This window comes from Festucalex cinctus, chromosome 1 (assembly GCF_051991245.1).
Source record: "Festucalex cinctus isolate MCC-2025b chromosome 1, RoL_Fcin_1.0, whole genome shotgun sequence".
NCBI classification, from domain to species: domain Eukaryota; kingdom Metazoa; phylum Chordata; class Actinopteri; order Syngnathiformes; family Syngnathidae; genus Festucalex; species Festucalex cinctus.
The window spans coordinates 60,891,684-60,912,681 of record NC_135411.1 but is presented as its reverse complement, the minus strand read 5'-3'; the positions used below and the strand labels follow the sequence as shown (position 1 = coordinate 60,912,681).

Below are 20,998 nucleotides of genomic sequence, written 5' to 3'. Positions count from 1 at the left end.
AGCAAGATCTGCAGGAGCCTGATAACGATCATGATCATTTGAATCAGGTGTGTTCGACGAGGGAAACATCTAAAATATGCAGGACTCCAGTCCTCGCGGACCAGAGTTTGACACCTGTGAGTTAAATACACTAATTTCGTGGCAGTCCAATGCAAATTTAATCTGAACAACATGATTTCTAAAATTTTAATGGGAAAAAATCATAAACAATGCAAACTTTTATTAATGAATAACAACTTGAGTCAATTAAGCAAAATAAGCAGTGAACTAAAGGCTAAATGTTCCCAATTTGTTTTATAATTTTGTAACATTATGCTATGAACAAATGGCAAAGCAATTGCGTAACTATGCAAACATTGATTCAGAACTTTATACATTCTAAAGCATAGATGGGTGATCTTTAATCAGTCTCACGGCACTAATTTGAATATACATACTGTATTTGTTTGTATGTACAGAGTTTCCTCATTCGTCGTCGGTTCATCTTTCGCAGCCTCGGTGTTTTGTGGATTTTTTTTCTTACGGCGTGCTGTCTTTTCTTTTTTTTTGGTTTGTTTATTTTTTGGGTCTTTGTGCAGCCGTATCTCTCGAACCCTACGTCCAACCGGGAACATATGGACATCCACAGATTTGTCTCAACGAAACCTTTCCAACGGTGTATGTCCACAACAGTGCATTCTGGATAAAATATATACTGTTCTGTATAATAAGTGAATTAAAAAAACAACACCATACTTTTAATGGAAAATGACTGTAAATGGAAAAAAATATAAATGATGAATGAAAAAGCATTCATAATGAACTAAAAATCACACCAAAAATGAAAAACATATAATAAATGAAAAAAATATATACTTTGCTGTATAAGTAAATGAATGTAAATGAAAAAAGAACATATATGATGAATGAAAAAACATTTCTAATAAAGCAAAAATCATACAAAAAAAAATATATATATATATATATATATATATATATGTTTTAATGAATGCAGACTTCCATTATCGCGAGTAGTTTTTAGAACGTAACACCCACGATAAACGAGGGAACACTGTATACAGTGTATCTATAGTGCATGCATAATACAGTAGGTCACCTGCATATAAATATGTATGTATGCTGCATGCTTCGATAACTATACATACCATCTTTCCATCTGTTTGCACAGTATCGTATCTATCTATCTACCATGAACAGGTTAGCAAGAGAAGCTGTTTGGTCACCTGACTACAACAAGAGCTTGGCTGGGGGCCTCCTTGAGCATTCACAGTATATCAGCCTACGGCACGTCAAATTGAGGCGCTGCGAAAACTACATCAAAGATATTTGGTGTCCAGTATGTGTTGCTGCATACACCCATGTAGGGACCTCAGGATGTCGGTTCAGGGTTGGTGGCTCGGCAAGAGTGCAAATGGCAGAAGGAGCACTTGGACCGGCAAAGCGAGAGGCACAGCTGCTTGGAGAGGACTCAGTGGCATTTCTGTGTCTGTGTCCCCTCTCCCTCCAAACACACACACACACACGCATCAGAGCATACATACAGTATATACTCATACATACACACACATTCTACCACTCAAGCTGTAGCAGCATCCTACTAACACATAGCTCCTAAACAGTATTCTCCTCCCCTCTATTGACTTTGTTGACATATTGATAATATTTATCAGCAGCTCCAAGAAGAGGATTTTGGCGTGGGAGGCAGCGTGGCGGTGTGGAATGGCGTGGGAAAGGTGGCAGCTGTGTTATGACTTCTCTGCCAGGTCATGGTGCATGGTAGGACGGATGCCTCCTGTCTCGCCTTTACGACCAATCAGCCTGTTTGTCTTCTCTTCCTCTTTCTCTCTTTTCAACTCAACTGCGACCATTTCATTTTCCTGCTTTGCACGCTGTGTGTTTGCCACAGTTGTTGTTGAGTCGTTTGCTGTGAGTGTTTGGCGGCTTAAGGCCACAGAAAAAGCCTATAGGATGTAAATTGACAAACAAGTTTTGAATTTCAAAAATAACAAGTACTGGGCCAAAGATGCTGTTTTAATTTGTTTACATGTTGATAAGTTGTGAGATACTTTCTGCAATATTTCCTTCAATCACAAGACACTTTGGATGATGACATTCATGATTGACTTCATCAAACAAATCTAGGTCTTATCCCAAAGGATGTGAGATTTGAATTTAACCCCACCAGAGGAAATGGATTTAATTAAGGACGTGATCCACCCAGGAGACATAAAGCCACGTTTGCTCCTCGTTTTAAATATTTTCTCACCACAAACCTTATCTGTTGTGTCAGCTTCAGTCACGCCGTAACGTTATGTTAACCTTTCGACCATTCTTTGCATGTGACCTTCATGTAAATCCTCCCAGATTCTACATTGACAACATCAATCACGCCTATCTCTTGATATTTTTATTGATATTATGTTCCTTCGTGCAGCGTGCAGCGTTGATCACAGAGCTGTCTCGAGGCCTGACACAGTTTGTAAACCCGAGGGTTCCTCTCGGTGCCAGCCTGCTGCACTCGCCGCTATATAGGGCACAAGTAGACCCTCTGCTTAGATGGGTGGGAATGTGCGGGGGGGAAGAAAAAGAGACGGGGGTGCTGAAGAGGGGAGGGATGGCAGCCAGAACTGGGGCCCCATGCAGGGATGCAGGGGATGGCGAGCCGGGGGGGAGGGGTGTGGGGGTTACAGGGTGCCAGGGGGCACAGAGAGGGGCACAGGCTGGGCATGGGCAGCCTGGCAAAAAGAGCAGCCCTCCATCTGTGAAACTCAATGCTTCGGCTCCATGACGTACACATTGTGCAAGTTGTGGGTCCAAGCCACTGTGGAGACTTTATTTTCACAACTTTGGGGGATTTATGCTTTCCAACTTTTGTTGTTTTACATTTTGCAAATTCTTCATCTGGTGAGAGATCTTGAGTATACAGTAGAGCACTAACAGAAGCCCTAAGAGAAAACTGACATTGCTTCAAAACCTCTTTGCAGTACATTGCCCACCAAATGTTATCAGCATTCACAAAGGCTTATTCGAACACCAGTGAGCCAATTCCAAAATTGATGACGTCATTACAATTGTCATTTATCATGGGGAGTAGATGCAAATTTTTGTTTTTATCAAATCTGATCTAATTTTGGTACGTGTATGCAGGGAAGGTGTCATTTTTATCACAACTTTCTGCCAGATCTGATCCAAATTGCACATTTGGTCGCAATTTAATGGAAATCCCATTTAAGATGGTGTAGCGCATACTGACAAATCTTATCAGATCAGCTTGTCATTTGTCTTGCTTATGTGGGATTTTATTACATTGTGCAAGAAGTCCTGGATCTGAATAAACATTAACCGCCTTTCAGATATTAAGATCTTAAATAATCGTCTTTCACGCACTGATTTGGAAAGTGGCAAAGTCTCAATTGCAGGTCTGCACTGTATTTTTTATTTTTTGGTGGCTGGTTAGTTTCTTATGGTTTGGAACCTTAATGATCAGATGCCTCCCTCCATTTCTGTCTCACCCTCTTTTCATCTCTCTTGCTATCTCTCTCTCCACCCCCAGACAGACCCTCCCATAGGTGGCCATTTCCCTCTGTCTGGCTCGCCCCCTTCCTTTCACCCGAGTGACCCCACTACCACGCTGGACTGTCTGTCTGTCTGCTCCTCTTTTATCCAGATACTGTATACCCAAACCACTGTTCGCCCTCACCATCCTGTTTTGGTACCAGTGTCTGGTTATCTGCTGTGCTCTTCCGACTCTGTCTTTGTTTCCATCGACGCCGATCATTTGCTTTTATTTCCCCTTGATTCTCCTCTTTTCGTGCGCTGCTACCGCACAGATGTCTGGCTTGGCCTGCAACACCTGCCTCGCCATGTGTTACGACCAAGTGTTGCCTTCAACTGCAGCGCCCAGTGCGCGCATGTGTGTGTGTTTCTTTTTTGGCGATGGGGGAGTAGAAGCCGCAGAGTGGATTAGTCATGAATATTCATGTTCTGAATATACCAAATAGAAAATGGCAGGAGAGAGAAGACTCCACCCATAGAAAAAATAGAGAAGGGAAGTGATGGGACTCAAGAAGCAGAGGCGGACTAGCGGAGATTCTCCTGAACCAATGGGAGAAAGACAGATTAAAGTGAGGGGGAGAAAAGGGAGAATGAGATTACTATTCAAATATTTGGAATACATTTCTTTATTATTTATGCAGATACTGTAATTTGTTGCTATGCAGTGGTGCTACTTACATTGCAATTTTAACCACCTATATCTTTATCGAATGAGTTTTAATGGCTTCATGCTACAATAGCAATAGTGTCCAGATCTCCGCAGAAACCTGGTACACACACGTGGTGAACAAGTTATCCAAATTTTCAACACAACTAGTATGTTTGTATTTTGTATGTGAAGTCTGGCGTGAGCTTCAGGTCGCTTTCCTTGTTGTACATTCCATGTGACAATTACCAACTTTGTGGATCAGCCAAATTTGGTGTAGACCAAACACAGGGTTTGAACATGAATGCATATAAAATTTATGGTTGCTGGACACCACTATTTTCTGTACAGATTATGGAGGTAAAATCACTTTGACTGTTTATTTATTTGGGATCTACCCGGAATGACAAGGTAATCAGAAATGTAAAGATTCTTTATTGTGAAGACACACACAAATACTAACAGACAGTAACTTGACGATTAACTCAATCAAAATGTAACATATACATAAGCCTACAACAAGTCTAACTTAGCATGTGGTGCATTCCGGTTGATGTAAAGATGACAGGGCATACCAATTTCACTTCTAAAGTGTGGTTATTGCTTTCCAATGGTAAAACTAAATACAATCAAATAGAAAAAAGCACCGTCTGTCCATAGTTACCAGGCTACTTTCTGGATCATGCATGGCATCAGGATGACGTCATCGGGATGACGTCATCAGGATGACGTATGATTCTACAATACTCGGGCCAGGGAGAATGTTTTCATTGTGAATTTTGATCTTTTAACTGGTCTTGATGTGTAAGCCTGTACGCACACGGATGACAGTCAGTGGTGCAGCTCTAATAATTGGCATCTATTCCATCCAACAATGCAGTGATGGAATAACTGACAAATTTTATGAATTACCTGATATTTTTAAAAATCATGGAGAATGCGTGATTGTCAGTGTACTTACGAGTTCTGTGGTTGCTTTCCTTTTGAATTGTCATTCTCAACACTGACAAGAATGCTTTACATTTTGGATTAATAACCTCTTCTTTGGTATTTAATGAGGAGAGACAATCTGGCAATTAAATGTCATCTATAATGTTTGCAACAAAAAATAAACACACATGTCAATCAATTCAAAATCTCAGCATTTTGCTTTTGGCAGATGTAAGAAACTTGGTCGAGATAACAATCTACTTGTAAAGGAGAAATGATACTCATCACTCAATACTGAGAGAGCACTGTAAATGAAAAAGTGTAATATGTGAAACCCAAGTAGAAAGAAGGATGAGGGACATCTAGGCAGAAAAAGGCAGGAAAGAGATGATAACATGTAGACCACTGGGGTGAGGGGCAGCACATCTAAGTGGACCAAGACCCTTGTGGCTGTTCCTCTCTCTTTCATGGAGTGCCAAAAAAGAAGATTATACCAGCTCTGCTTTCTCCTACGGTGTTGGTGGTGGGGTGGAGGATATTGGGAGGGTTAGTAGATTTGTCCTTTTCCCACATCACCTCAATTTCCTCCCCCACAGACGACATACTCTGGTGGTATAGGCTAGATTTAAAGTGGAAGTCAACCTTAAACATTTCTTGACAACATGTTATATGTGACCTCACGAGTCCAAACGTGACATTCTGATTAATATTACATTCGTGGAATATGAGTTATGCAGCAAAATCTAGCCATTTTTACACAGCTCAGGGGGCGGCCATTTTGCCACCTGCTGTCGACTGAAGATGACATCACAGTTGCTCAGGCAATGACCAATCACAGCTCACCTGTTTTCTGAAGCTGAGCTGTGATTGGTTGTTCCTGAAACCTGAACAACTGTGACGTCATTTTCAGTCGACAGAAACTGGCAAAATGGCCGCCCCCCTGAAACAGATAAAAACGGCTGGATTTTGCTGCATAACTCCAATTCCACTAATGACATATTAACTAGAATTCTATATTTAGACTATAGTGGGGCTGCATAGAAGATATTATTGTCAAGATTTTTTTCTTGGTTGACTTCCTCTTTAAAACCAGAGTGAATAATATCATTAAATTTTATAAAGCATCTAAGCAAGTCAAATGACAAACAGAGTCTTCTTCAAGCAATAACACTCAAAAATTTATGTACACATGAACTTGTATGCTACATGAAGTTTGTAACAGGCACACCGCATAAACTTTCACACTGCATGTGAGAAAAGAATGTGCAACACTTGGGCACATAGCTTGCTAATGATAGTAATGCATCCAGGCCCTGAGATAGCAAAGCATTCCCAAATCATGATGCCCTGGTGTCCACCATATATCGCATTGGGGATGAGGCTTTGATGGTGGAGTGCAGTGAACGAAGGCACTTCTCGCCACAGTCACCATTCTGTAAATATGCGTATCTCCAATCACAATTACACACCACTTCTCACTATCCCGCCCTAAACAAGGCAGTCAAACAGTGAGTTAATCAGACCTATAAACGCCGTCTTTGCTAGTAGAAGATAAAGCAGTTAGCCGCTAGTCCTGCACCGCTGAGAGCACGACTTGTCTAGCGGGGCCTTGTGGCTGCCTGATAAGAAAGGAGTGTGTGGGATACCTCGAGAGATCCAAGCACGAATGTATGCACACTCACGTAGGCTGCTCTCAGTGTCAGTTCAACAAATCCTCGAATGAGCCAGTCGGCTATCAGCAAGGCCCCAGGCTCAACCAATCGTTCATCTGCATCAGGAGTTGTTTATTTCAACACTTTTCCCTGCAAGTGTGCTTGTTTGTTTTGTATTCAGTCACCAGCCACTTATTTATTTTTATTTTTTATACATCTATACAAGATAATAGAATTCCAAACAGAAGCTGTATCAAAAAGTCTTCCATTTCAAATATTTTGTTTTGATTGACACTTTTGGAGTTAATGATGTATCCATATGATTTGTTTACTAAATTAGGGTCATGTGCAATACATAGGGTGTTTCTAGTACAACTGGACAGATAATTTTTATTGACCCATTTTCAATAAACAATAATTGAACAAAATGGTGCAGCAACAAATACAGAAATAACAATATATATATATATATTTGCAATATATATATTCATCATACTCTATGAAAAATGAATTATAATAACGAAGCTTAATTGTTACTCTTTTCTTCTGATCTTCTCTTCAAATCTACGTGTTATTTTACTATGCGTGCACCACACTGCCCCCAGTGGAGGCCAAGGTGTGCCCAACAGAAACAGTACATGTACCTTCCAGGCAAGTGGAATATGATTCAACGAACAGTACACACAGTTAAATCAACTTTCTTAAAAAAAGAAAAAAGAAAAAAGAAAGAAATGCTCCTGTAACAAAGTAAAATATTAAGTAAATATATAATAAAAATATAAAACTTGACACACAAATTATAATAATAATAATACTAATAGCGGCACGGTAGTTGAGTGGTTAGCACGTCCGCTTCCCAGTTCTGAGGTCTCCGGTTCGAGTCCAGGCTCCGGCCTTCCTGGGTGGAGTTTGCATGTTCTCCCCGTGCCCGCGTGGGTCTTCTCCGGGTACTCCGGTCTCCTCCCACATGCATGGCAGGTTAATTTGGTGCTCCGAATTGTCCCTAGGTGTGCTTGTGAGTGTGGATGGTTGTTCGTCTCTGTGTGTGCCCTGCGATTGGTTGGCAACCAGTCCAGGGTGTCCCCCGCCTACTGCCCAGAGCCAGCTGAGATAGGCGCCAGCAGCCCCGCGACCCTTGTGAGGAATAAGCGGTCAAGGAAATGGATGGATGGATAATACTACTACTAATAATAATAATAATAACGGATACTTTTATATTTGAGTGTCATATGCCATGTTTGATATAAAAAAATGTTGTTCTCGAACAATGTTAATAAAATACATTTTTATCTCAGACATATTATGGTATTATAATGTATCATACTCAGGATGAGTGAGTACTCAAACATATACTTGTCCTGGTACTTGGTCTGCCAAAAAAAAAAAAAAAAAAAAAAAAGCGTTATTGGGGCATCCCTAGCCTATAGTTTTTTGTTTGTTTGTTTTTAATCGGGTTGCTACATAAGGCACATATTTGAAACATATCTCAGTATGTTGGCAATGAACATATTGTTCAATATTTATTGACCAGTTACATTAATTTATTTATTTTATTTTTTTTGAACAAGCACTTTTTCATGACAGTTTTTGTGTGATTGTATAACTGAAACTAATGACGTGTCTGGATTGTGCATTTGTATGCACAGTGTGAGGAATGCTTAATGGAAATATAGAATATGAGGTTAGAGAGAACCTCAGTGTATTCTACCAGACATCTACTAGATTTACTTCACTTTCCATGATACAAGATACGAATTGCAATTAGAGTTTGCAGTTTTGTTTTTTTTGTTTTTTTTAGGAAGTTGAAAGTGTTCTTCCAAGGGTTGTATTACTCCTCAAAATGCATATACACACACAAACAAAATGGATCAATCAGGGTGCGTGTGCCTACGTTGTTGTATTCCCTTAAATTCAAATGCTGTATTAATTATTTTCTGTTTTCCAGAAAAAGATGTACAGTAAAACGCCACTGTGGTATGTGTTTCTTATCCCACTCAAGTAAACATTTATATTTGAAGTCTAATACTGTTCATCACTATATTTACCTTGTTGTACAAAAAGGCCCCACACTTCAAAAGGCTGTTTGGTACAAGGGAAGTGAGCGCAATCTGGACTAATTAAAATTGAAACATGGACATCAATCAGTCCATAAACTGTATGTAAAAATCTGTTACATTTTGCAACATTGTATGATCTTTGAAGATCACTTGCATTGAAGGACTCTGTCCAGTGAGCACATTCAATATCAATCAAACACACATAGCAATGGAAAATGATTGCTATAACATGAAATAGATGCTACTTATATTTAGATTTTCAATAAACACGTTTTTTTTCCCAAATCACACCCCAAGTTAGTTTAAATAATCCTCAGTGAAGTGATTGACAGCCCTGCAATCATCATTAAGATATAGGGAATACACCTGTTAAGGGTTGCTGAAAAAATGAAAAAAGATTTTGTTTTTCTTGCTGTTTGATAACAGCAAGTTGTGAGCAAAATGGTTGCACATCACACAACATTGTTATTTTTTTAATTTTTTTTTTAAATTGAATTTGTAACGGTAAAGGACAATTATGAGGCTCACGAAATAGTGAAGGTGTTTAGGATATTGACAACAGTGTGACATTAGGATTATTCACACTATAGTTAGTTTCTTTCTTTCTTTCTTTCTTTCTTTCTTTCTTTCTTTCAACTTTTTTTTTTGTAATACCGCCAATCGATGATTCTAGTGTATTTTAATACATTTTGGACTGCGGCATGCATGCTGGCCTCCAACCATAATGGCTACTTTCTGCGCAGGTCAAACGCGTCCATTCCGTCAAAGAAATGAGAGAATAGACGCGGTTGCAGCGGGTTCGAGTGGGCCTGCCAAGGTCAACATTCTTAAATGGACCGTTGCCCAGCGGATCTTTTGTCTCAAAAGTTGATGTTAAAAGCCCAAGCCAAGACGATACAAACGGGCCTTGCATGAGCTTCATTGAAGACTGGTGCGTGCACGCGCATTAATGTTGGTGCGTCACGTTGCCATTCATGTACAGGGACAACGTGTCTATTAAAACCTATTTATTGCTTATATTTTTATGCATGCTTGCTATGTCCGATTAAACAGGTTTTGAGATAGGCCTGTTACATAACAGTGTCCTTTTACGACAACGAATATTGACCTCTTTAGTGTGTAAGAACATATTAAATCCGTTAAAAAGCATTTCGCTGCTAAGCAGATTATTACAGCGCTGTATTATGCTTTTAGGCCTTATGTTTATTAGAGCAAGCTGAAAGGGGTTTTCAATGTTAAACATCAGGTTAAGTCCAAAATCAAGTCAATTAAGACTTTTGAGCTTTTATTAATATATTAATGCGATAAAATCGTTTTTATTTGCCCTGTTTCGTTAATTCTGCATTGAACATCGTTGATGAACGTGCATGTGGCAAGCACGTGTGTGTTGAATTAAAAATAAACATTTTCTTGGCTGGACATTCCACCACTTTAAACTGCGTTAATATTAAGAGCCTAATAAATTTTTAATAGTTACTCGCTTCAAAAATAAATTGTGGTTTTTAAATAAAAACATGGTTGCATCATTTTTATTTAAAATCTTAAGCGGATTTATACACAGTGCATTGGTGCAATGGCTATTTTATTCGTCTAATTATTTTACAAAATATTACAATTCTTGCTTTTAATTTGATTTTCGTTTTTTTTTTTTATATAATTTTAATATAACCTCCCAATGGTACAGGAATCAAAGCAGCTCATGTCTTAAATTCAATAGCATTAGCTTTGAAAAAACCTTGATGCAATGTTTACGAAAAAAAAAAAACGTGCTCCTTTAAATAAGTAATTTTAATATAGAAAATAAACAAATTCCAGAATGGGCAAATAGTTGTGATGGGGGGACGACAGAATTAGCCCCACCCAGAAACTGACGCCGGTCAAAAGACTTATTAATGATCAGAACATGAACAAAAACAACAACAACAAAAGATTAAAAATATAATGAAATATTAATATATATTCATAATGATGTGTATAGCCTGCTGATGTTCTTCCTCAAAATATTTTGAAATGCATTAAACTGAATCAAAGCAGATGCAGATGTGACGTAAATAAAAATGCGTCTTCTGTCCTTAAAAGCCAATTAGGCCAAAAACAGACCAAAAAAATATTCCAGAATTTTTACTGGTTAATGTGAACAGCCTCATATTTTGCATTTGATCTCCGCGCCTTTGCACCTCAATTTCTTGCTTTTGGCATGAGGACCAAACCCTGCAGGGCCCAAAAGCGTTTTAGAATTATTGTGCATGCAAATCCATTATGAAATTGTGTGTTCAATTTAAGGAATTTCGTCAAACCAGCGCATGCATACGCGAATGCGAGTTAGTTGACGTGACTAAATTTCAAATAGCGTTGATTTTAAAATGTGAAGTCAAGGTTGTTATGTGGTTGGGAAAAAAAAGTCATATATCCCCCCTGAGTTTTTACGGCGTCCTTGCTGATCACGTGGGATGCCTCCTTAGGATTTGGTTATTTTAATCAGCGACATGACTTTAACAGCCCCCTATCCTTATATTGCATTTCGCCCCCCGTCCAAAAATAAAGTGCGTTTCACAAGCGGCACCGCGACAGCCGAACCGAACCCCGCTCCCTCCCGTCCTCGCGAGTGTGCGCGTCGGCCCGGAGCTGCCCCTGTAGCTGCGCCGTAGCGGCTGCGGGCTCGCTAATCCCCCCGCGTCCATGCTTTCCTCTGAGCCGGTATTTAATTCCTCTAAACCCCCAGCTGCCGCCCTGCTTCCTCACTGAGCACGACAGACTGCGCACCGCTGCGGTTATTAATAATTCAGCCGCCCTCCGCTCCGCGGCCGCAGGAGGAGACCGCGCGTCCTCGCCTGGCTGCTGGTCCCGCTCCGGTGCGTGCGCGCGTGCAGCGGCGAAGCGGTACACTTGGAGCTTCTTCTTCTTCTTCTTCTTTCTTTTTAAATTTGTTTGTTCTTCCGCTATCGCCACCGAGGGACGTCACGCTGGTCGTAGCCTGCACGCTCGACTCAGCTCGTTGCCGAGATCAACACCCGAAGCGCTCCGCAACTTTCCCCGCACGTGGAGTTAAAAAGGACCGCAGTTTCGTGAAAGCATGCACCCGGTTCGAATCGGAGAGCGGGTCGGCTGACGAGACACCACCAGAGAGCTGTCCCTCTTCTCGACCGCAGCCCAAAGTCGGGGCGATTTCATGGAAATATGACGCACCTTGCATGAAGGAGTCAGGAAGCAGACGACTTGGATTACAGCCTGCAGTTTACATTCAAAACAACAACAATGTTTACCACGCCGTGTTTGCTTCCGGTATTATCAGGCTGAGTTGAACGACAAACTGAGCCCTTTCTTTTCTGCCACAAACTTTTTTGGGGGTGGAAGACCAACTTTTTTTCTTTCTTTTTTGGAGTGGAAAATGGGTCTCTGAGAGGGTTTTGGCATCTTTCCCTACACCACAATGGTACGTGCTGTGTAAACCAATAATTTGCTCATTTGTGCAGTCAGCTTTAAACGTGATTGTAGCAGCGCTTGCATTTAATGACATGCATTTAGTCAAGTTTGGGGTTTATTGCTAATATGTCTGTGCGCGTATATCGTGCCAAGGTCCCACCACATCATGTTTACATCACTTTCTAAAAATTCTAGTGAATATTGTTTAAATGATGTTGTCCCTGTTTGGTTTCTCAACCTCTCTGAGCTGTCCTGAAGACTTAATTAATATGCCTCCAGTCTACTATTAATAGTTACATATATGATATGCACTATCATATCATACGGTGTAAGCAGACAACCAAAAGGCGCCCCACAAGTTGTGTCAAGGTTGCTGACATGTCAGGTGCTTGCCAAGTCCAAGTTATCTTTGGAAACTTGGCTGCAATAATAATAATGCACCGTTTTGCGTAATTATGCAAATTTGGTTTGTTCTGCATGTTGTTTAGTTGTGATGTTCCAAAAGTGAGACCACTCATTTGACCAATTCCAAAAATCTCTGACTTTTCTCCCCCTCTCCATTTGCTGAAATTGCAGGCAAACATGCAAAACCTTGCAACAGCCAGTCATAAAAAAAAGTGTACAGTTTACAGATGAGCTGTGATATATAACTATCACATCGTTGACCCTCCGTTGAGTTCTATTTTCTATTTTTTACAACGTTGAACTTGAGCCAGTAGTTATAGGGGAACCTCCCACACACAACCTTGGCACTTCTCAAGTTCCAGCAAGCTATCTTATTTGCACATGAATACGGGAGATTATTAGTATGAATAATTATTTGTTTACAAGAATTCGAGCTAATGTGGCAGCTGTTCAAAAAAAAATAAAATAAAAAAAGCTCCCCGGTAAAAAGGATACGAGAATTCAGGACAAGTCTCGTGTGGGATTATCTTCACTTGTGAGTTTCCTGCTATAGCAACTTAAAAAACAAACAAACAAAAAACAGCAAAGTTCACACCAAACAATTTTGCAGTGTGATGTAGTATGTGTTGATCAGTGTCAAGTTTCTGTGGAGACGGAATCTTCCACAGTGTGACACACAAACACCACTTAGATGATTTATATCTGCCACTATAGTGCCTTGTCCAAATATGCTGTAGAGCAAACGGGATGTTTAACCTCTTGCCCGCTCGCCCTCCAAAAGTGCTGTGTGTAAAAATGCTGGTTCAAAAAGTTGTCATTTAACATCCATATTCAGATTGAACTTGACGACAGATTATGGATGCATGAATACTTTACTCTTGGCAACTGTATGTGCATTTCTCGGGTTTCTACACACAGTACAACACATTCAGTAATGTTGTTATAATAGCGACATGTAAAATAAGTTAGCATGAGTAAAACGTAAGTTTCATGAGATTTGACATGCGTCTTGCACGACGGCGGTTGTTCCTTCAAATTGTATGACTTGACTGTGTGCGTGTATGTGTGTGTGTGGGGCCTGCTCCATGATTAGCGGTTTGTGCAGTGTGATTGCTGTCTTGGCTGTCAGTCATCCCTGTACACAATGTACACAAAATATTCACGCTCTTATGCTTGCCTTGGCCTTGACATTGCAATGCTAAATATGTTATATAAAGGGGAAACCTGAGAGGCATAGTTGATTTTTCTTTAAATAGAACCTAAACCACAACAGAAGTCAGAAAAATAAGAGAAACACTCCAACTTAGTGTTGCAATGCAGACCTCAAGATTGAAAGGGAGATTTCCAAACCAATGTTCCTTATTGTTCTGACAAAAAGATGACATTCTTAATATTGGCTTCTGTATTAAATTTCTAGATCCCAAATCAAGATGTCCCTGATAACATCAGTATATCCTAATCGGCGCTACTCTGCTCCCTCATTTAATCATCGTTTGAATTGATACTGGACCAGTGTTGTCCAACTTTTATTGAGCCGAGGTGCCAGTTTTACATGAGAAAAATCTTACCAACGACAAATGTCACAAAAAGTACGACAACTGAAATAGTGATGATATCAATTTGCTCCCAAATAAATCGAGTCAATCTGGGCGCGTTTATGTGAACATAATAAAACAACAATGACTTATTCTGTTGAATGGCAGCAGGTTGATACACAAGTTAATTGTACTTTTTGTCATCTAATGGAAAAGAATAAGATGGTTTGCCTGTTATTATAGTCGCTGGCATGGATAGTAGGGATGTAACGATACTGGCAATATCACAATATTAAAACTCCCACAATATATCGTCGTCGTCATGTCACGTTATTACAAGTAGCAAGTCTGTTAAGTACGTTTTAGCACCCTCTAGTTTTTTAGTGCAGTTTAATTTTCACAAGGCATGTTTTGTCCCTTCTATGTTTAAAATCTACGCTAATGATCAGATGAAGGAGCACGTAATATGCTTGTGAAGCGAGTCAATACTGTATGTGGAGGAACTCAATGAGTGCTTGCATTAGCAAGTAAGTGCCTCAATATTAAGTGTTATTAGAGTTTGTAAGTTGTTTATATGCATTGCCGTAATGTGCAAAAGCACAAAATTGTATTTTTTTTAGTATGACCTCAATTTTTTACAATATTGTGACCTTTTTTGTATCGCCAACCTCCCCACAATATTGTGATAATTATCGTATCGTGACCTTCATATTGTGATAATATTGTATTGCGATGTTTGGATATCGTTACATTCCTAATGGATAGCTCAACAAATTTGTAAACAATAAATAACGATTTACAGACTAATAAGGTGAAACTGGAATATTTCCCACAGCACCATTGATGGTCTATCAAGACAGATTAGTGTTGAGAATGACTGTAGGTAGGTACTCGCCACTCTGCATATTTGAGAATCCCGTAAACCTTTAGAACTTGAATACAATCTTTTACAATCAACAGACCACACACAGTACTTGCACTTTCAATATTGATGAATGAGAACTGTCCAAGTTAAACAAGTTAAAAATGACACCACGAGTGAATTAATTTCAGCTGACTTTTTTGTCATATAAATGACACACTTTGATGACATGTAACCAGTGTACAAGGAAGAGAGCAGAAGCAGAAGGTTTGACTTCATTCACTTTACATTGCTGACTTGGGTACGCTGAGGTCTCTTAAGTGAAGTTTTTGAGTGACGGTGGGTCAACCTATGAAGTTGTGTATTGCATAAGCGGCTGTATTCTTTCTGGGTTGTATGAGTAAAAAACAGACCAACATTTAATTGAATTAAAACAAGCATTTAACATAAAATTAGTGCAGTGCATCTGTATAAAAAATACACAGAGTCTTGACAAAAACATCAAGAGGTAAAAATAAGGTAGAAAAGAAATATGAAAGTAAAGTGAGACATATAGTATTTTCCCCAACATAGCAGTTGCCAGGTGTCTTGATAACAAATTATAGCACACGTTACACATCCTATTTGTGTCATGCTAAAATTAGCATGATGTGTTATCATATATACATACAGTGTAATGATTCCACTGGCAATCATCTACAAGCAGACAAAAGTCAAGTGTAGATTGCAGAAACCTTCCTGCCACCTTCCTTTTGTCACTGACTAGGCCACACCCCCTTAAAAGGCACAGCTCACGCACCTATTTGTGACTTTGGGCTTAACCCAATGTCCATTAATGACATGTTATAAACGCAGTTTTATTTCCTTAAATTCTCTTTTATGAAAAAGACATTCACTGCTCCCGAGCGCCACCTCGTGGTCAACTAATAATGCGTTCATTTTAAAAAAACAACTGTTTGTGTCAATATTATTATTTTTTTTTAAAAACATGTCTCACCTAAACGTATAAATATTTTTTAGATAATCGTAATTTATGGCTGTAGTCTCACTTTACTAGAGCTGCCAAGTTTTGCCGCCATCTTCCTGCTACCGATGCCCAAAGGACAACTTTGCAAATGTAGTTAGCCTTGGTGGTGCTTGCATCGAGTGTCGGACCCAATGGTTTGACCGCAGGCTGCTTACCTTCTACAGCTGGGGCCTGCAGGTAACTAACTGACTCATGTGATTCGGGCCCGTCGATGTCACTTTCTGCTTTGCTCTCGCAAGCTTTTACTAGCTTTTTTTTGTTTGTTTTTTACTAGCTCCTCCTGCTAGCTGCTCTTGTTAGCCACTCCAGCCTATGGCTGGAGCCTTGTTAGCTTCTCCGGTTAATTCCTGCTCGCTCGGTCTTTTGGCGTTGCCCGCCGGGTTTCACAACGGCTGCCAAGTCGCCGTCGCTCGCTGAGATGCTCGTTTGCTCACGCAAAATAAGAATTGGTGGTAGGCTTGTGCAATGTGGTCTCTCTGAGCGACCGCAGTGTGCGTGCTCCTGATAGCGCTAAGGACTACACACTGGGTCTTTAAGTGTTTGATGTTTTTATGCGTGTTATTTATAGTATATAAAAGACCAAACAAACAAAATAAGGTACATTGGCTTTTGGTGGGTCGAATGAATAAATGGCACGTCAGTTCATTTCAGTGGGAAATTGTTTATCACTTAAAGGTGTATTCAAGGATCTTCTGAAAAAGTAGAAGCCAAACTTCCGTTTGTCACTTTTTAAAAAATGCGGACCATCCTACCAGCTCTCCTGCTCGTCCGTGGGACGGGGGTGCGCCGAACGTGTGAGCTTATCTTCATCATCATCTTCATCTGTCTCTGCAGCCGGCTCACTTCATAGACGGATGTCCTCTTGCGGCTTTCAGCCATTTCAGTATGCGGTGTGGTCGGAGGAGCTACAACGATGAATGGTTGAATCCGAAGCTTAGCGGCCTGCTACATGCTACAAACACTCGAAGTGCGGGACATGCACGCACAACGTCGTTACGGCAGATTGATTGACTGGATCGAGAACCAAACGTTAAGATGATCCATCCGGAAGACGCAGCGACCAAAGATCCTTGACTACAACTTTAAGTAGGGATGTAACGATATCCAAACATCACGATACGATATTATCACGATATGAAGATCACGATACGATAATTATCACGATATTGTGGGGGCGTTGGCGATATTTACAAAAAATCACAATATTGTAAAAATGAGATCTCATGCTAAACAAAAAAACACAATATTGTACTTTTGTACATAACAGCAATGCATATAAACCACCTACAATCTCTAACAACAATATTGAGGCACTTATTTGCTAATGCTAGCACACATTGATCGCTTCACAAGCAAATTAGGTTCCCTTACATCTGACATTTAGCATAGATTTTAAACATAAAAGGCCAAAACATCCCTAATGAAAATTTAATTGCACTAATAAAATAGCCACTAGAGGGTGCTAGAACTGCATAAATAGAAATCAACCTGACTTTTTTAACAGATGTGTTCCTTTTTAAATATTGTGAACATGACGACGACGATATTGTGGCAGTTTTAATATCACGATATCACGATATTGCCCTTATCGTGACATCCCTACCTTTAAGACACCTTACGTTATGTATGTCTAATGGACACAAATTCTAATGGAACAAATGAAAGCGTTTGAAATGTTAAATAAACAACACATTATCTATAAATAACTGTAACAGATGTTTTAGTACTTCAACGTATCAAACAAAGACACGGTTCACAGTGTAAAGTAGTCTTACTTTGTCTCACACTGGTAACGCTGTTAACAGTCTCACAGCTACCCCTGCTTCAATTACTTTGTCAAGACTTAACTCTGGCATTAATTGGTTTTACAGGACACGCAGGCGGCACACCAGCTGTGTGACAGAGTCATTTGAATCCACTTAATTTGGGAATGAGTTGCTATCTACTGCTGTGTCATTTTAATATGAAAAAACAAATCACAGCAACAATACATGTATTTTCTGTCTTCGCACTCCTCTTTAGGGCCTTAATGAGGAATTAGAGCCAATAGCATTATTCATTACACAGACTTGCCAGCTATTTATCACTGCAACAATATTAGCATATTTGTTTGAATTTCCACCACTTTTTTTAAGCATTCATAAACAGGTTTAGCATTTTTAATAATCTGGCATCGAGTGTGTTTCACCAAACTGAATGCTGAAGCAGGACCAGTGGCAAGCCCCAGAAACATAGTAAAAATCCTTTTCAACAGTACACACACACGCTGCTCTAATTACCGCCTCCCTCCCTGCGCCCTGCCTTGTATTCCTCACCCTTAGATGCAGGTGTAAAATATCACATTTTCCCAGCATTTCTCCCTAAGGTGGTGCTGGCTTGGGCTCACACAACACCAATTTCCCCTTTCATTTTTTTCGACAAACAACGTCCTCCTCCCATCCTTCCCTGCACTTTGATGTGCTTGCCACATCTGCGCAGGTTTGTTAGCTTGTTAGCAGGTGAAGAATGAGGACGCAATTAAGGTGGAATGAAGTGGGACGAGGCAAGGTGCGTGTTATGTCCTGGCGGAAGGCGAGCCTCCGATGCTCTAGAAAGCGTTGAGCTCGAAGCCATCGGAGGGCTGTTCGCTAATTGTAAGGGTACCTGCCTCTCATGATCGCTTCGAGACTGTTGAGACCCAGGTGGTTTACGAGCTGCTGTGTGAAGTCTGAGCGATGGCGAAGGGTGGGCCATATGTATATGTGCTCTGATTAATCCAGCGCCATGAAACCCGGCCAACTTCAGCATCCCTATTAAGAGCTGTCATGGTTTATGAGAGGTGGAGATAACAGGCAGGCAGATGAGGTACTCGACAGACCGAGATTAATACTACACACTTTACTGTACTGACTTAGCTGCAGTCAAATCATTGCTGTCTGACATCTACTGTATATAGAGTAGCCTACACCTGAATCCAACACATTTGAAAAAAGCTGGGACGGGCGCAACATGCAAAAATGGAGCAAGTTTTACCACTGTGAGTAATTGCATGAGAAAATCGTCCAACAGTTAAAGAAAAATGTTCACTCATAATCAGAATCAGAGAATCTGTCCGTGAACGTTGATCCACCAGGCGGGAAAACAAACAAACAAACAAACAAACAAACAAACAAACAAACAAACAAACAAACAAACAAACAAACAAACAAACAAACAAACAAACAAACAAACAAACAAAAAACCCTCCAGCATCATAACGTAAAGGATAAAGCCACATGGGCTCAGGAGCATGTCAGAAAATCATGGGTCAGTTAAAACAGTTTGTCGCTAACTAACTAATGCAAGTTAGAAGTTAACATATGCAAAGCGAAAGCCAGCTATCAGAAACGCGACTGTTTCCTTTTGGCCTGAGTTCATCTGAGATAGACTGAAAGTGGAAAAGTGCACTGTGGTCTGACGAGTCCACATTTCAAGTTGTTTTTGGAAGTCAAAGAGGAAAACAACCATCCAGACTGCCATCAGCGCAAAAGCCAGCATATGTGATGGTATGGGACTGTGTTATGGGTAACTTGCATATCTGTCAAGGCACAATTAATGCTGAACGGTATAAACAGGTTTTGCCTCATATGCCAAGCAATGTCTTTTTCAGGGGCATCCTTTTCAGCAAGACAAGGCCAATCCACATTCTCCACTATAAGTACTAGACTGGCCTACTACGAAGTGCAAAGTACACTAACAGAGACTCTGGAGTGTTTAGCAAGTGAAGTTGTACTTAAACAATAATGGGAAAGATTGTATTTCTCATTTAATCCACTGAAGTTTTCATCTTCATGCCGATCCGACTGCTTGAATTTGTATGGATTTGATTGTAACATTTGAGCAGTTAACACTTCAACACTGAGCTCATCAAAAAATTCACAAACAGTAAACACAATTTTGATGCAGTCAAGAGAAACTAAGAGCAGATGAGAATGTGACATTCCTGGGATCAGTAAAAAACAAACAAATAAACAGGATCATTGTTTGGTTGATTGTTTTTTATGGTCTAGTCTGGGGTGAATAGTCCCTAGGGGGAAAAGTCATGCCTTATCGGCCAAACATTAGAATCAATCAATCCACTTTGTGTTTGGGCTTGCTTGCAACATAAAGTCCAGATTTGTCTAAAATAAGTGTTCTACCCTATGCTCATACTGGCTTCAGCATAATGCATGAGCGTTGCAAGAATTCTCATTCATGAGCCATCCAAACTTGACGCGTTGTAACAATAACCCCCACATTATATAGTATATATAAACAAACAACCATGCTCATGCATGAGTGATTAATCCAGATATTACTTCAGCCAGCTAATGATAACCACCACTTTGCACAACTGAATGAACTAATTTTGAAATGCATCAAAAGCAGTGGCTGACAGTCGGCCACTCTTAAAAACTAGTTGCTGAACCCACCATAGTTTTGTCTGCTTTGACTTGCTGTGCAACCTGCCATTCAAAGGAAGTGTCAAACACAGGAAGATTTTTTTTTGTCTCTGACCCTTCTGCTGGATCTGATGGGTTATTGTCAGCGGTGCACACAAGTGGTGCGCCGGTGTGCAAGTGCACAGAAAATTGTAAATGCACACCAAAACACATGACTGTGCATTTGTGAACTGCTTTGTATATTTACACATGTCTCAGTTTATATGAGCCTGCAACCACAGTAAAGGTGGCTGAGCATTGAGGGGGGCCACTAAAGAGCCAGCAATGTTCGTTGTCAGCTTGGTCTCGCTGTGCAGCGGCTGTGCCAGTCTGTCAAAATATGCCTTTGACAGCTGGGTGATTACGATATTCATGAAACTATTTGTTCTCGGTTGAGAGATGGTACAATGCATCATACAATATGGATGGCCAATGAGAATGAGAGCTGCTTGGCTCTGAACCAATTG

General features: G+C 40.2%; 1 protein-coding gene across 5 annotated transcripts in view; it reads left to right on the top strand.

The window, feature by feature from the left end:
* The first annotated feature begins 1,694 nt into the window (after positions 1-1,694).
* nfixb (nuclear factor I/Xb) overlaps positions 1,695-20,998 on the top strand; it is a 169,485-nt gene continuing 150,181 nt past the window's right edge. For 4 of the 5 annotated variants that reach the window (XM_077499081.1, XM_077499131.1, XM_077499034.1 and 1 more), the window contains exon 1: positions 11,392-12,273. In XM_077499081.1, coding sequence (XP_077355207.1) covers positions 12,271-12,273 — 3 coding nt within the window. In that variant the 5' untranslated portion in view covers positions 11,392-12,270. Of the gene's footprint in view, positions 1,777-11,391; positions 12,274-20,998 lie in introns of those variants that run through there. The other variant, XM_077499024.1, reaches the window with a different exon arrangement.